At 31.2% G+C, this 17,903-nt stretch overlaps 3 protein-coding genes across 3 annotated transcripts; 1 reads left to right on the forward strand and 2 right to left on the reverse strand.

The window, feature by feature from the left end:
• Positions 1-1,188: 1,188 nt before the first annotated feature.
• Positions 1,189-3,007, forward strand: LOC125844925 (uncharacterized). The gene is made up of 3 exons (XM_049524292.1): positions 1,189-1,430; positions 2,149-2,362; positions 2,834-3,007. Exons 1-2 carry the CDS (start codon positions 1,213-1,215, stop codon positions 2,336-2,338), a joined length of 408 nt encoding a protein of 135 aa, XP_049380249.1. The 5' UTR covers positions 1,189-1,212; the 3' UTR covers positions 2,339-2,362; positions 2,834-3,007.
• A 348-nt stretch (positions 3,008-3,355) lies between these two features.
• LOC125845065 (uncharacterized) lies at positions 3,356-4,471 on the reverse strand. The gene is given in 4 exon segments (XM_049524484.1): positions 3,356-3,392; positions 3,394-3,571; positions 3,920-4,057; positions 4,167-4,471. Coding segments are annotated over 4 exon segments (603 nt in total). The 5' UTR covers positions 4,417-4,471.
• A 1,091-nt stretch (positions 4,472-5,562) lies between these two features.
• LOC125844221 (scarecrow-like protein 13) lies at positions 5,563-8,853 on the reverse strand. Its single transcript, XM_049523493.1, has 2 exons — positions 8,718-8,853; positions 5,563-7,671 (listed from the first exon to the last, which is right to left on the reverse strand). The coding sequence occupies exon 2, from the start codon at positions 7,431-7,433 to the stop codon at positions 5,865-5,867; it is 1,569 nt and encodes a 522-aa protein (XP_049379450.1). The 5' UTR covers positions 7,434-7,671; positions 8,718-8,853; the 3' UTR covers positions 5,563-5,864.
• Between the last annotated feature and the right edge of the window lie 9,050 nt (positions 8,854-17,903).

The following is a 17,903-nucleotide window of genomic DNA, read 5'->3' on the forward strand; positions in this document are numbered from 1 at the left end:
GCCGGATGGTGGAAATAAGCACAACAATGCTCGATCCTACACCAAGCGAAGCGCTAACATCTCACTAACCAACTTTGACCACTAAAGAAAGTAACGATGAACGTGATGAGGAGCCCATTGATGTCACGCCCGAGTAGAGTGGATTGCGAGGGTTGAAAGAAAATTTCATAATGTTGTGAACTTTATACTTTCTTGCATTGTTGAGTTTGTAATAATAAGCCCAAATATTTGAAGAACTTGTTGATGGCCATTGAAATGTTGATGAAAATTTTAAATGAGTAGTTTCATCTTAAATTTTCTTCCAAATTAAAATCTTGAAAAGAAAGAAGAAAATCTTCATCATCCCTTGGAGATTTCTTGTTTTAATTCTCTATCACAAAGAGAGAAAATGAAAACTTTTTTTTTTATCAAGTGCTATTGAACTTGTTTTGGCTTTATAGGAAGTACTATAAATGTATTTTCTAAAGTTTAAGAGTGGAATTGAAAATTTTCCACCTACCTTAATTATTTATTGAGGAATAATATATTTTACATTTTTTTGTTATTTTTATTACTAATATTTTCCTAAAATGGAAACATTGGAAATTTGTAGTCAATTCGAGGTAAAATAAAACTTTTTACTTGTTGGAAATTAAATTTTTGAGGAACTATATTATTAACATTAATTATGATACAAGAATTTAAATTTATACCAAGCAAAAAATTTATTTATCTCAATGTAATAAAAATTAAAGACAAACACAAAATACAAATAAAAATGCAGATAAATCTTTTGTATCAAATCGTATCTATCCGGCTTAAAAAAAGAAAATTGTGAGCACATTTAAACAATACAACACAAACAGATTTTGCCCGTATAGTAAATTTGCAAAATAAAATTTACCAAACTATATAAAATTAGGTATAACAATATACCTAATTTTATGCATATTAAAGAGACTGTTTCTAATAAAATCTCTTCTAAAAAAAGTGAAATAATTTTTTTCTATTTGTTTCAATCGTATATAACTAGTATTTTATTTAGGAAAATTTAAAACAATTTGACACAATTTTAATTATATTTTAGTAAATTCAAATTTTAAATAAATGTTAAAAAGAAATCACAATCAAACAAGGTGACTTTGTTTGTACGTAATGTAGTAGGAGTTGCACCTATAAATACCCAAATCTTCAATTTTTGCGGGTAAAGTTCGTTCCTTGGAAACCCTAACAATGGCGAAACCTCCTCCTCATGCCCCTTGTCCAGATTGCAATGGAGGAGATCCTCCTTGTCATCCTTGTTCAGATTGCGGTGGATGTATTCACAATCAATTCTTGGAATCTGAATTAGAAAAATGGTATCAGAATCGAGATTTGGAAGATGAACTACATGCTCGTGACATTACAATAAAAGATATTAGGTTCACAACAGAAATGCTTCGGCTTCAGAGGTACTGTGATTAATTTTTGTGAACTACTTGTTGTTGAATGTTTGGTTTACTTCAATTTCGTCCAACTAAACACTGTATCTCGTCAAGTTGTAAGCTTTGGAAGTGTCTAGATGATTATTAACGAGTTGAGTTGTATAGATGATTTCCTACTTAAGGCCAAGTTTTGAGTGTTATGCCTTTTTTTTTTCTTCATCTCGCGTACGTATCTGCATTGGAGCTCAACTAAATCAAAAATCATGCTAGGCATTGGGGGCTAAGAGTAACTCCATACTCGAGGAACTCGAATCCGAGAAGGACCATGCGTCGAAAAATAAATTTTTGACATTAATTTTAAGCAATTTCATTAAAAAAATAATAGAAATGGACCTTGCCCCTAACTCGCATCCCACAAGCTATATTTTGTAATATATATATATTTATACGAAGGAGAAGGCAATATATTTTTTAATACGAAGGAGACCAGGCTCGAGGTCAATTTTACACAACATTAAAAATAACAGGTTGATTGAGTGTGTTTTCTACTGTTTTTTTTCCTTAATTTAGATTTTTTTAAAGTTTTTGTTAAATGGATGTTGGGCTTAACTCGCATCCCAAAAGCTAGCTCAAAGGGAAGAGAATTGCCTAAGCCATATTAGGATCCTGGGGAAGGACATTTCTTTTGTCATTTTTCAGTCGGAATAACATTTTGACCTGGTTTGTCCCCATCATTATTCTATAGAGAAATTGAGCGTAAAGACAGAGAATTGGCTTATCTGGTTACTGAACTTGCTAAGTACATGCCTTGTGAAATAGACAAGAAGGAGCTTGCTGAAATAGCTAAAGGGCCGTTCACTAAGGAATACACGAAGCAGGTTGATGAAATAGTTAAGAAGCATTTTCCTGAAATAGCAGCCATCATAAAATCGTAGGAGCACAATGTCGTTCATCATCAGGTTCGATCTTCCTCTCAATTCATTGATAGCAAAATTCATGTGCCTTTCATTGTTTTGGTTCTGTACAATTTTGTTTATCAAGATTGTATTTTTATGATGTGTATACTGAGAGGAATTGTGTGGTTGTGAGTTATGTTTTCCTTTTAACTGCTAGATAATACATATTATTCATGGTTTTAGAAATAGTCACGTGAAAGCACAAACACACTAGTATTGAAATTGAAACTTGCTGTGCTTAGCGTTGTTTGCTAAATGTGGTGTGTTGGTCAGTTTGATGGTGACGACTCTCTGGTGTCTCTACGATTCTTGCTTAAATTCCATATTGTTCTAATGGTTGTAGACATATCAAGAATACTTGGAGATTTATAGGCCTATCTTTACTTATCTTTTTCCTTTGCTGAATTAACCCTATTACGAACGCCATTTTAAGCGTGGTACTGATTTTCTTTTTGTTGCAATTTTCTGAAACAGGCAACTCGTGGAAACAAAGCCTGCAGAATTCATTTTTTCATTGATAGTACATTAGTTAGAGCATTGAGGTAGCAGTAAAAGTTCAGGTTACTACTAAGTTTACTTCTCTTTGTGACTTGTTAACACAGCTACTCAACTAGTATGTAGTCTTACCAATGGTTAATGCAATCTTTGTGTGTTTTTTTCTTTATCTATCGAATTCATTTAGTGAAAATTCTAGCTCTTTATCACTGGGGTGCAATAGCATAAATAGTTGTGGATGTTTGTTTCATGTCTTTGGCCGGCTGCATGCAAACCTTAGAAAATAATTATGTGTTCACAAAGGAGGTACATAACTTCTCTTGGCATTTGATTCTAATGTAATATACCAAGAAAAGATACTGCAGTTTAATCCTTGATGTTATTACCAACAACAACAATGCAGCTAATATAATGAGAAAACAATCTTCAGTTTGAATTAAGCGCTCGTGCTAGACGCTTGACATCAATTAACCTTATGCCTCGCCGCGATCTACCTGAATATCAGTTAAAATTCAGCGCGATAGAAAGACAACGAATCAAAGAAAAGGACATGACAAGTATGTGTTAGAAACTTACTCTCTGTATTCACATTGTCCTTGGTCCCAATTTCTTCATTCTTACTTGAAAAAGAATTCAATAATCTAGCAAGATGTCTTATTTGATATAATGGCATAATGTTTTGACTTCTTTGTACTTTATACCTCATTTCTTCAACTCCTATTCAATCACAAAAGAAAGAAAAAATGAATCTTTTCAATAAAGGGAGTAATGAAAAAGTGTTACCAGTGTTTTTTAAAGGTAAAAAAGGCGACAACGTCCATGGGCATCACATGATACATATGCTGGTGGAAGATAGTAGGTATCAAGTGGAATAGTCGAGGTGTAAACAAGTTGGTCCAGACACCACCTAACCAAAAATGTACTTATACTTTATGTTGCTCAGACTCTCCAAAATGTTTTGGAGGACCTGTCAATATTTTTTGAAGATTCTGAGCAACGTAACCAGTATAATAGTAGAGGCTCGCAATCAAACACCACTGTTAATCTAAACTATACAAAATGTACCTTGGTGCAATGTACTTGATGCATCAGCTGGTTCTTGTTGTGATTTATACAATTCAGGATGAAATGTAGCATCAGATAACTGAACCCCAAGTCCAGAAACAGGGACAATTGCTTGATTTTCTTCTTCATTAGAGTATCCTGCAACGACATGAATCCAGGATTTAAACTATATGCGTTCAGAATTTTAGTATTGATAACAGAGTGAATTTGATAACACGAATGAATACAAGGTTAGTTCCTCCCCTACCTGCACTAGTAGTACTGTCATAATTTTGACAAGTTGAAAATGAAGAATTGTTCAACACTTTTTGTCTTCTCAATTGATAGTTTCTTCGACGTCTAGCTAAGTGTTTTTCCCTCTCCTCATTGCTCATTGTTTGTCTTCTCAATCTATCACGAATTCTACGACGTTCTCTCTCCTTCTCTTTCTGTGCATTTCGCCAGTTCTTTACGACGTGCCATTCTTTAGTATCAGCTAACTCTTCAGTAGTAGCCATTGAACCAAATATTCTTCAAGTTTTTGATCCAGTCTTGCAACAGAAATATAATTTGTATGCTTCAATTAAAACCAAATTGACAATAACGAACAACAACATACCAGTGTAATCTCATAGGTGGGCTCTGGGGAGGGCAAAGTGTATACACACCCTACTATATCGACTGAATCACTCTTTTCGTACCGAATCACTCTTTTTAGTCTAATTTCATTTAGATGTAAAATGAAATGCAAATTATGTGTAGGCTTGTCTAGCACCTATGGCTTTTTTTTTTACCGTGCTAATATCTTCCATAAGCAACAACAGCAACATAACACGTGACTTATAAAGATAGACATATTATTTATAATAGATCCTTGGCGATCAATAAGCTTCAAATAAAATAAACCCTATACCAAAGATGTAAATGCCAATACACAATCATAACTTCGAATGAGAAACCAAAACAAACATAATTACCTTAATTTAAGTCCACAAGAACTATATATCTCAGGTCCTTAATCAACCATAACACACAAATCTTCATCCATTAAAAAACAAAGAAAAATATTGATTTAATTTCACCATAATCACGAAAAATCCAAAAAAGAAAAACACTACTTGTTTATTTGAAAAACTCCCACAAAAATGAAAAATAAAAAATCAATTCACTGAAAAACCTACCTCTGTTGATGGTGACTGAGGGGAAGGATTTGTAAATTCAGATTCAAAGAATAGAAATTGAGCTGTTGCTTTTTTTCAATAGAAGTAAAATAAAATAAAAATCTTTTAAATGTTCTTTTTTGGTAATTGGTTAAGAGTTTGTAATTTTTACAAATTAGAATTTGACACCTGTACATAAAAGGAAGAAAAAAGATTTTGTTTTATTTTTTTTCGAAATTTAGGGATGTTGATCCATTTGGCTTTAATTACTCAGTCCGCATCCAAATTTTAATGTACCATAAAAGTAAGGAGTGGAAAACATGAATCTTCATTGATCGTGTTGCTCTATTCAAGTACGAGTCAAATATTATAAGAAAAAAAGTACTAAAGTTCTTCATATTTTCTTTTTGACGTATGGAGCTAGAGTTCAATTCATGTTATATGCAAACCTCTAACCTTACTACATCCAATTTTTTCACATAGTAATTAGTTGAGAACTAAAGATTTGATAGGAAGGACACGAAGTATCGTATTATTCATTCCATTCTTGCCTTTAAGTGGTTGTACATAAGCTTCGGTTAACCAAATATGAACCCGTAACAAAAATGTACAACTAAAAAAGAGCATCCAAATACAAAGGGAAATGACAATAACCAAATGTTGAGACATATAGTCTATTTCAAACTCACTATATTCTTCCCTATGCTGGTATGTAAAAACCTAAACATTTCATACTCCGAGCTCTGTATGTAAGAAACGAAAAGGGTTAAAAGATAAAACGTCGAGATCATAGGGCAAAAAAAATGTCATCTCCAAGCAGATGAAGTTGCTAAAGCTCTATTTTTCCATCCAAGATAGAGTGCTCCTTCGCTTTCTGCATACCGATAATTTGGGCTGTACTCTTTCAACATGTCCTTGATAGTCTCACCAACTGATGGACTCAATTGGCATGGGGTGAATCCAGCCATCATAAGTCTTAATCTCCATTTTCCGAAAAGTTCATGTCTTTCCACTCTATCAGCTCCCTCACATGCTATTATGTTCACAACATCTCGTGCCACACAATGCTCCTCTGCACTGATCCTCTCCTTGTCGTCCCTAGGACGAGCTGCATCAATTGACTCGAACATTGCTGTATAATAATCAAGAGTTTCACGGAACCTTGGAAGGAAAGGGGCAGTGTTGGTGTTTGATTCTTGTTCAACTAAGGTCACAATTTTGGGGGATAAACTCTTAACTAGTCTTAATAGGCGGTCACGATGATTGATAGTGCTTACACTCTCGTCTGGCATGTGGTGCAGCATATAAGGGAAGTTTACTGCCAGAGCTTCTCCATGTTTAACCCGAAGGTTCTCTAGTTGGACCTCACAGCCTGATAGTTCAGCACCATGGAATTCAAAAGGCACTCCACATGATTTGGCAACTTCTGCTAGCCTTTCGCCTACTACCTGAAGACCTCCACCCCGAGCATAAGCTGATTCGTCATCATCAACACCTGTGATGCGGACAAATGGGGGTCCACCAGGACTACGAGCAAGATCGTGGAGGAGGAACATCCACTGACTTCCCTGTGCAATCTGAAAATCAATGATATGGATTCTGTTCTCATTCATCATGGCTTCTCTGATGACGACATTCGCAGACATATAAGCAAATTTGTAGTATGGGCACATGTTAAAGATGACTTGCATGTAAGACAATAATTCCGAGCCAGTTAGTTCTTTGCACTTCAATTTTTTGTATATGATGCTTCCTGATGATAGTAGTCGTGCTCTAATCCCTTCCAACACGTATGCACCCAACCGTTCCATCGGTTCCCCAGACACTGACACCCGTTGCTCCAAAGCTCTCATAAGAGCTTCAGCAGTTGAGATATCAGCATCTGACACTGCTTCAGCGCAGGCATCGAGCAACTCTTTCAAGTTCAAGCCAGGGGCCATGTCCAACACTCGGTTCCACCTTGTTACAGAAGCCGGTTTTGAGACCATATCGTTCAAGGAGCAACTGCAGCTGTCGTCAGTATCAGATTCAGGCCCCAGTAATTTATTCTCCAGCTCCCGAAGCACATGTCTCAAGTCACAATCATCAATTCCTGAACAGCCACTCAAAGGCGAACCACAAGTGTTATCAGATGAGTGATGCAGATCAGACATGTATGACTGTGAACATTGAGGAGAGAAGGGACTCCTGTTGGAAGACACACTCAAGGCAGGAGGTGAATCGTTGACAACATAGTCGGTAGCTGGTGACGAGTCCAGAGTGAAGAATTGTTCGTCTTGTGCCTGAAAAGAGAATTGCATCCCTGAGCTACGACTATCCTTACAACTGTTCTTAAGAACATTGTAAGGGGCGTAATATTGCTCAGCTTGCTGCATTTGCTGATTGTACAATCCGTGGACACTTCCAGACAATTGTGTTCTCTGGGAAAATGACTAGCTAAGATGAAGTAGAGTGATGCCAAGCAACCGTTGCAGACAAAAGCTATCTTAGATCTCAGCAAATCTCTCTCGACTAAAAGTAGTCACAACATCTCAATTCTTTCAGCATCGTGTGACAATGTCAACTCGAAAGAACTAGAGAAGGATTCGCAACTCCAATGACAACTGACAGAACCTGCCAAGAACGAAAATCACGATCAGTATGCTGGCGTAACTAAAATTCAGAAAAGTGATAGTCATGATCACAAGAGATTGTTACAAAAGCATAAAGAAGCTAACTTACAGAACAAAAGAAGCAGAGTTGATCAGTTGAAACACATTACGACTAATAAATGATGCTACTAAGCTAAACATAGATGGTTATGATTTCACGGGTTAATTTTGTCATCGGTATACTGAAAAACTAACCATTTACTAAAGAATTGACTCACTAGAGTTATAACTTAGCATATACATCAATCTTTTGAAAAATCAAGGAAACTAAGAAAATGAAAAGAGACCTAAAACAAACACAAAAGAAAGTCAAAAAATTACAATCAAAAGACAAATCTTCTTACCCAACAACATAAAAATCAAAACTTTATACAAAACAAATTGAAAAATCACTACTTATACCCCCACCCACCCAAAAAAAAGATTAGGAATTGTAAATAATCTCTTACACAACAACATAAAAATCAAAACTTTATGCAAAAGGAGATAAGGAAATTGCATATTAACTGCATACATAAACTCAAAATTTCATCTTAAGATGCTTTCAAGATCAACACCAAAACCTTAAACCATAAACTAAACAAAGTCAATAATTTGCATTAATTAAGGAACTCCTAAAGACTAACCTAAACTCAAAAGAAAAAAAAAAGAAATGAAAATAATGTCTTAACTTTATATAAAACACATAGAAAAATCACTAGTTATATACCCCCAACAACATAAACATCAAAACTTCATACAAAAAAAAAAAAAAACTAAAAGAATTGCAAATAATCTCTTACCCAACAACATAAAAATCACAACTTTATACTCTAATCACCCAAAAAAAAAAGGAAAAAACTGAGAGAAGGTAATTGCATATAAACAGAAGAATATAATTCATCTTAAAGATACTTTCAAGATCAACCATAAACTAAACAAAATCAAGAATTAACATTAACTAATGAAACTAGTAGTACTAATTACCAAAAAATGAAAAAGAAAAAACAATAAACAAAAAGAACAAACCTTGAAAATTAAGAGGATGTAATATTTGTTTTTTTGTGATGAATTGAGACTTTTTTGTTCAAAGAGCACCTCTGATGTCAATTGTTGATTGTTGAAAACAAAGAATGAAGTGTTAGGTACTCCTAATAAACCCTTTATTATATAGTCAAAACATTAGAAAATTAGACAAATAAAATGCCCTCATTTCTTGGGAATAACTACCTCCAATGCCACTTCCATTAATATATGTAAGACCAAAATAACTATTTTAATGGGACCACATGTTCATTCTATTTTGGTGATCGATATTTGTATTGAAATTCATAATTGCTAATAAAGATATTTTCATGTTAGGATGTGATAACAAAACTTTTACTAATTAAAAAAAAAAAAATCATTCATTACGCCATTTTTTTTTGACGATGTTCTACCTACTATATATTTAATTACACATTTTTCCTGTTTTTTTTGGGTTAAGGAAGAATATTCATATTCTCTCCGCGGTGAATTACGCGAACTCAAAGTGAGTATTTGTTGACTTAACATGTTTTAACACTAATGTATAAGTTGCATTTTATTCATGTATAAAAAGTTACATTATTTTTATTATGTTTGGTAGAAATTTTGTTTTAGGTGGAAAAGTCAACATAACTTATACCATGTTTGGTTGGTAGAATTTTAAATATTATATAAAAGTTATTCATGTATTAATTTTATACGGTGTTTAGTTGTGTTTTTTGTAGTCCTACATAATTAATACCAACATAACTTATGATGGAATCTATGTATAAGTTATGCAGGGTAGGGTAGAAGGTGGAATAAGTTATGCATGTATTAGTTATATATGTATTAAAATAGTAAATTACACATTTACCCTTATTGATTTATTTTAATTATTTTCATTGAAAATGTTATCCAACTATGCTATTTTCCTAACTTTTTTTAATACACGAACAACTTTTTTTTTCTTTTTCTGTTTTCATTTGAAATCCAAATGTAATATTTTATTAATATTACAAATTTGTATATAGCGTTATATATTATTAAATATATTCCACTTCTTTAATTAACATGTGTTATTATTTTGTTTAGGATGTGAATTTATACATAATTCATTTATTTGGTCTATTAAAACTGTATAAACAATATATAAAACATATTGATAGAATATTTACATTATATAAAATAGGATACTATAATGTACTTGAAATATATTAATCGTATTTTATTTTTATAAGTTATAAACATAAAAAAATAACAAAATGAAAAAATAGCATTCCCAATTAAGTATAGAGGGAGAATTTTTTTTCTTTACTTTTTATTCAAAAAGAGGAAGAATTTATACTATTTGCTTACTTATTTATTTGTAAGTAATATATATTAATTTACAACAAATTCAATATTTATTAGTTAATAATATATGCATTGTGATCTCTACATAACTAATACTTGCATAATTAAACTCTGCATAACTAAATCCTACATAACTAATACATACATAACTAATACTTGCATAATTAAACCCTGCATAACTAATACCTGCATAACTAAATCCTGCATAACTAATACCCGCATAACTAAACCCTGCATAACTAATACATGCATAACTCTAACCAGTAACCAAACGGCCCCTAATAGAATAATATTTCTGAAAATGATTATTTTTTTTGTTAAAATAAGTGTAGTTTATGCGAAAAATTATATTTCATGACGTTGAAGATACATTCATTTATTATACTGTGAAAATTTATTTTCATTTAATGTTTATATTAGAACCAACTAATGTAGGAAACACGTCATTCATAAATATTATACTTGTTGCTTAATCATGGTTAATTAGGTAATTTATGTTTTTACTCTAATTTTAATTGTTTAAGTTACTTTTAAATATTAACTGTGAATAATTTCTTCTTCATTATATGAATTACTAGTGAATTTAGAATATAGATGTGATTACATGGCTTAGCAAAGGATTATGTCATAAATCACGCTATACACTGATTGATTCAAAGTCAAGTGGTTCAAATTATAAGTTGTTAAAGATCAAATTGTTTTAAATTTATTCCAACTTAAATTGACTATAAACAATGTGTTTTTGGTCATAATTTTGACCTTGAGATGCTATTTTCACATTACTTCTAAGTTCTATCCCTATTAGTACTTGAAAGTAAAATTCACATGAAGAATAAGTAAAAATATTATTCATTTAAATAAAATAGATTGAGGTGAAAAGAGATATTTTAAACAAGAAAATATGTTATCATTAAAAGATAAAATATTTTTAAAATCTTCAACAAGCACTAGAGATGAAGATAATCCAACTAGTATGAAAATCTTCTACAAGTTTTTTTGCTTTGACATGATAAAAATCCGTAATGAATAATTTTCACCATTTTAGAATGAGTCGCACATTATAATATATAATTTTAAAGTCTAAAATCACTCTAATTAACGAGACAAAAATTATAAAAATGAAAGATCAAAAACACATTTACAGTATTTTTTTTATTTGAATTTCATAGCTGATATAACTAAACTATTAGGTATATGAGTTTTTTACTTGAACTTGAACTTGAACTATCACAAACTATATATCAGGAATACTCTAACTTTGTTGTATAACATTATTGATAAATTACCATCATTCAAGTAAGAAAAGTGAATGACTGATAGTTAATGTGCTGTGATAAATATGTGATAATAGTTGAGATATAAAACTCGACAAATCGAGATATTCTAGGTGTGGAGATGGCAATTTGAGTAAATAAGAGATGCAATGAAGGGCAATAAGTTGTGGGGCAAGAACACCGCGTTTGGTTTGACATTTGTTTATTCCTGGAAGGTGTCTATTTCCCATATGTTTTTTAAGTTTTAATTAATTCCACAAAATTTATTATTCAATTTTGTTTGTTTTGGAGAAACATTAGACTAATGCGATATTTAATGATTCAATTATTGCAAATTAAAATCTCAAACACATTTATAAAATATATCAGCAGTAAATAATTAGACCTGATTTTAATTTGATGTTCATATAATAATATACATTTAGATATGGTACAAATCATATTGTTATCCTGAGATTAAGATACGGTGAATTTTTACTATTTATTTAACGATGAGATGAAGCAATTTTTTGTACAGTTAATTTGTGATTATGATGACACGTCCTATTCCTGTATGATAAAGTCAATATATTTGACTATATATATTAATAAATATCTCTGGATTTGAAATGTATATAATAAAAATGTACTAATATTCCGTACAAGTTTAAAACTAGTTTAGTAGTTTGGAGAAAAATGTTTCTAAAAAGGACGATCATAAATAAATGCAAGTGATAAATTATATATTTCTAGAAGAGTGATTTTCCAAATTGGAGTAAATTAAAGTTTGATTTCAAGATAATTTTTGCCTTATTATTTCCATGCTTGTAAAGTTGTAATTGTTGAAAATAAATTTTATATATAGCCTATTCTTTAGCCTTTTTTTTCTCATATAATTATTGGATATTTGAAAGATCGCTTGATTAATTCATATTTGTATCATATAGCGTTATAAAAAGAATAATTTTTGTTTTATATCGATAAGTTTTTTTCATTCACAAAATTCATATCCGATATTAAGAGTGAAAGAATTTCATTCACTTTGTTTGAATAAAGAATGTTTTAGCCTAAGTCTATACTTATCAAACCCATAGTATTAGTATATATATTATCTTTTTTGATCTTCACTCATTGTTTGATACCTACCTTATAATTAGAGTAATTCAAATTCATACCAAAAAGTCCATTTTGGAGGAGCAATATATTTTCTATTAAAAATAATTTTATAGTTAAAACTCGAAATCTCTTATTAATACATGATAAATATACTTGACACAAAACAAACTAGTAGGCTAAAAAGATTTCATCCATATATTTGTGGATAAAAAGAGGCAATGGAGTTGAAGATAAAGAATTCTTATCTTATCGTAAATGTTTAGACGGTGCACAAAGTTGTGACTAATTACTAATTAAAGTTGATATAATGATCATCATTATATAAAGAAGGTAAGTTCTAGAAAGAATAAAACAAAAGGAGAATCTTGCTTTTTTTCTTTTCTTTTAGTTTTATTAACACATAAAGAAGATTTGAATAACTCACGTAGATTTCATTATATAGATCTTAAAAATGAATTTAATTAAGTTATATTCATCATCAATATATTAAAATTTTATATTATAAGTCTTTTTTAATTTATTATATTTGATAGCTTATCTTTTTTTAAAGATTATAAATATCATTATTTTAAAAGTATTTTAATTTGTATGAATATTTTTTGAGCAAAAAAGCCTTGACTTTAGGTTAAATCTCATTATTCACGTAATTCTCATGTTTATCGATTACGCATTCAGTCAGCAACATACCGAATGAAACAAATGTACTAAACCATGTGCAATAAAAAAGTAACTAGGAATTTAACTAGTATAAGATAAAAAAGAAATTGATTTTGTTCTACCTTTTACTATATTAATTCTTCTTGTCTCCAATTTGAATAAAATGAAATCAAACAATTTAGATGTGTGTAGTTGGAAAAATAGACTTAGGGAACAACTTGACAAACAAACTTCTCCTTTTTCTTTCTCTTTAAAATGAAATAAATTTAAATTATCTTTTTGAGATCTTTTGTCAAAATTCAACAAATCTGCTTACGTAAAAGTATCATGTAAATTTGCATGGTTCTAAACTTTTATTTTTTTATATTTATATTCTTCTCTTCTTTCTTTCGCCAAGATTGTTCTAGACTTAATTATGCTAAAAAAGAAAATGTATAACATTTGTCTGAAACACACAAATTAAACTAGTGAGAAATATTAAAAATATTTTGAACTTGGCGTGAATTGTCAGTTTCATTTCTGAACTATTGACAGCCTTAAAAAATACTCATTTATTTGACTAACTAAACTAAAATACACCCCAATCTGCCACATGACATAATAAGTGATCTCAAACTCATGTAGGAATGAGAGACTCTTAATAAAAAGTCGAGAGAAGTGTTGAAAACATTTCTAAACTTGACGAGAATTTAGGAGTGTCTTTCACCCATGTGGCAAGATTAAGAGTGTATTTAAAACAGTCAGTTCGAGGATAAAATTAATCATTCACACTTAATTTACGAGTGTTTTTAACACTTCTCATTGTGGGTTCTATTTTGGCAATAAGAAAATTATTATCATCTTAAGTGCCATCTCTTTCACCTTTATTTATTTTTGTGGACGTGCAGAAATTCTCCCCTTTTATTTTTTCTTTTGCAATTTTGAGTCATTTTTTTTTCCTTTTTACTCTTCAAGACCCTACGAGAATAATGAATATTAAAAAAATACAACTTGATGTGATGTGTCTACTTTTCAACATCTAAGGATTGAACTTATCATTTAATATTACTTAATAAATTAGAAAAAATAATTCAAATTAATTGTATTCATTTGAAATAAAATATGGTATAATGAGATCTTGTTTAATTTATTATATTCATATTTTTTTATCTATATAGTGTGACACCTTATAAAAAGTCTATTTTACTATTTAAATGTGTAGAAGACTATGAACTTCTGAGTGGGGATAATTTTTAAATTGTAATATTCTCAAATTATACTTCCTTATGAAATATTTAAAACTGTGTTTAGATATAATATTATTTGTAAATCCCGTTATTATGAGCTATAGCTAAATCATATTTGATATTAACTGGCACGATTAATCAAAATTTGTGTTGTGTTGGAATCATTAGAGAAGAATGCACACTTAACAAATAATATCTCTCTCTCTTTTTTTTTTCTCTTGTAACTCAAATAATCGTGATTCATATCATACGTATAGAGTCCATTAAATTGAAGTGCTCCTATCATGGATTTCTCTAATCATCTGGTATTCTGGTATTCGATATTTATTATTGATAAAAAAAAAAAACTTGTTTTAAGATTTTACAGAAACAGATGCCAAATAAGATTATTAAAAAAGAAAGGTTTTCTTGGTAAAACCTTCAAATTTAGATGGGCCAAACAAGCATAAAATCTTGGGAAAATTGTACATAATGACAAACCATTAATTCAAATTAAATGGTATAACCACACTTTGATTTAATTGTGTCCTATAGCAAACTGTTTGCCAGCCGTCTCTCTCCCTCAAACTCTCGCTCGCCACTCTCTCTCTCTCGCTCGCTCCCTCTCTCACTTTATACAACAGAATTGTATAAATTGCGTTTCTATTTGTATAAAGCGAGAGAAAATTGTATATACACATGCAAATACATATATATTCGACCTATACACTTATAATTATACAATAAAAATATTTCTCTGCCCAGTTCTCTTTTGTCTTTCTCTCTTTCTCGTTTTATACAACAAAATTGTATAAATTGCGTTTCTGTTTGTATAAAGCGCGAGAAAATTGTATATACACATGCAAATACATATATATTCGTCCTATACACTTATTATTATATAATAAAAATATTCCCCTGCCCAGTTTTATGTTTGTATAATGTACAATTTATGTTTGTATAAAGTGAAAGAGAGAGCGATTTTTGATATACAAATATTTTTGTCAATGATTTATACAAACGAGAGGCTAACAACAATTTATACAAATGGCCTGCCAGTGAAATTATACAAATCTGAAGAGGAGCCAATGAATTATACAATTGCTTCTTTTTGTATATATGTATAGCGAAATAGACATAGCTTTCAATTGTATATGTATAGCGAATTATACATATATATGTTTGCTATGGAGTGCAATTATGCGAACTTTGTTATAACATACAAATATGATTTTTTTGTTTGCTATATGTGAAAGTTGCTCAAAAATCTTGGTCTAACCCATTCTGGCCCAGTACACATTACCACGAAGCTACTTCGGGTCGGGCCCAACAAGGATCTTATGGTTGATTATACTTAAAAAAAAAACAAAAAATTCTGGTTGATTATACTTAATTTTCCTAATTGTAATTGCAACTTAATCGATCTTGCATCAGTTAAGCGTAGAGTTTTTTTTTTTTTTCCTTTCCAGACATATCTTTGAATATAATATTCTCGAGTCGAGTCGAGTCAAGTCTCTATCAGAAACAACCTCTTCACTCCACCAATAAGGTTGGAGTAAAGTTTGTGTATGTTTCACCTTTCCCTATACCCCAATCGTGGGATTACATCTGATATGTTGTTGTAATCATTGGAAAACCGTAAAAAGAGAAAAAAATGTTCATTTTAAGCATTTGATAATCACTCTTAATTAGCTAACATCATTATAATTAGGTTAATTTGCTATGATAAAAAATCTTGATCCCATATAAACATGCATGATTTAAGAACCCATTCATATTATACATACATACTCCTAAGAGAAATAGCACTTGACAACTACTCCCAAGATATTAAAAGCATACAATTCCCCCTTTCTTTAAATTTTGAAGGACTCGTGGGGGTGGCTAGATGAGCGTGTTGAAGATATAATATTAGAAAATAAATAAAAACGCATCTTCTCTAACAACTTAATCAAGCTTTCAAATAAAATGATCGCACACTTCATCAGTTGCCATATACAAAACTCTCTCTCACCCCACTTTTTACTTTGGTTCAAAGATGAAGAGAAGTATCAACATCTGAATGTAAACCATCAAATTTGATCTTCGTCAAGTTAGTAGTGTTACTAACCCGCGACTTATCCAAAGATTGCGGATGAATTTCTGGCCAAAGGGAGAGAGAAAGTTGCGAAGATGACTCGGGTTTTTGTGGAGAAAATAACTTGTTATTATTGAGTGGCTGGTAATGATGATGATGATCACGATCAATATTATTATGCATTGGCATAGTAATAGAAGGATGATGATATTGATCATAACTATGTGATAACATTTTCAAAAGCTCTTTCTCTTGCCTCATTTCTTTCACTCTTTCCAATTGTTTAAACCTTTCTTGCAACAAAGCAATAGAGGAACAAATGACCATTTTTTGTTATAAGAGTTGTTTTGTGCTATAGAAACTAATAAGGTAAGATGGGAAATATTGTGTACGTGGGGATGAGTACATTTCAAGGTATGCATTTTATTTGGAAAGTAAGTAGGGATATTTTGGTCATTTTACTAGTTATTTTAGAGTCTAGTATATGATTTGAATGAAGAAATTAAAAAGAAGAATCATCAAAGAAAGCATAAAGTCCAAAAGGAAAAAGATGTGAAATCAATCTAAGGAGTAATAGTTTTTATTTTTATTTTTTATGAGAGGCCAAAGTGGGAGCTAAAGAGGAAAAGAGTAAGAAGAAAAATCCAAAAACAGATAAAAAGTAGCACATGGAATTGTGTGTTTGGAGGAATATTAATAGGTTGTGTTGATGTTCTGTCTACATTGTCCCCTTAAAAGGCCCCTCTTTCAGCTTTAAGAGAAGATGGTGCCCTTTTTTAGTGCCCTTTAATTTGGGTGCTCATGATCAAACCTTTATCCCCACCCCTCCCCCACCCAACCCTAACAACCCAACTTTAACTTAATATATCATTCATGTTTTAAAAAGCAGGCCGGTACACAAAATATCTTGCATTTATACATATATGATATGCATAAATTAAACATGAGCATAAATAATTGATTCCGTAGTTTGAATTTGTGACAAACAGGGCCATGTCATGATTCAAGTTTGTGGTAGGCATAAGAGCTGGGTGGAGCGATAGCTGGGCTCTGGTGGTAAGGCAAGTGCGTGATGAGCGTAGTATTCCCCTCGAGCATGCTCTTTGTACAAGCAAGCAAAGATAACAAGGGACGAAATGGAATATCATATGTATTGAATCCAAACTAAAGCTCTTCCGAACAAGCTAGAAACAATTGATCACAAACTCTACTTAAGCGCTCGATATGCAGTTAGCTTAAAACATATTCATCATGTGGTCGAGCGAAACATACCTCTGTGAAACAGTCTAACATCACTTTAGATAGGAACAAAATGAATGACTTAAACTGAAAGTAAGTTCTCAGATTTCGAAATTACATAGGTGAATGTAGAGATCACCGGTGTCCTACTCGAGACGAAGTACTTGTCGTCCCCAAACCAAAAGGGATGAGGGAAAAAGATTTTATCGTTGTTCCATGACTCCCGACCCTTAACAATGCAAGTTATACATATAAAAAATCTTTCTTTTATTTAAATTTCGTGTCTAGTCAAACACTCCACTCCAAA

This window comes from Solanum stenotomum, chromosome 11 (assembly GCF_019186545.1).
Source record: "Solanum stenotomum isolate F172 chromosome 11, ASM1918654v1, whole genome shotgun sequence".
Lineage (NCBI taxonomy): Eukaryota > Viridiplantae > Streptophyta > Magnoliopsida > Solanales > Solanaceae > Solanum > Solanum stenotomum.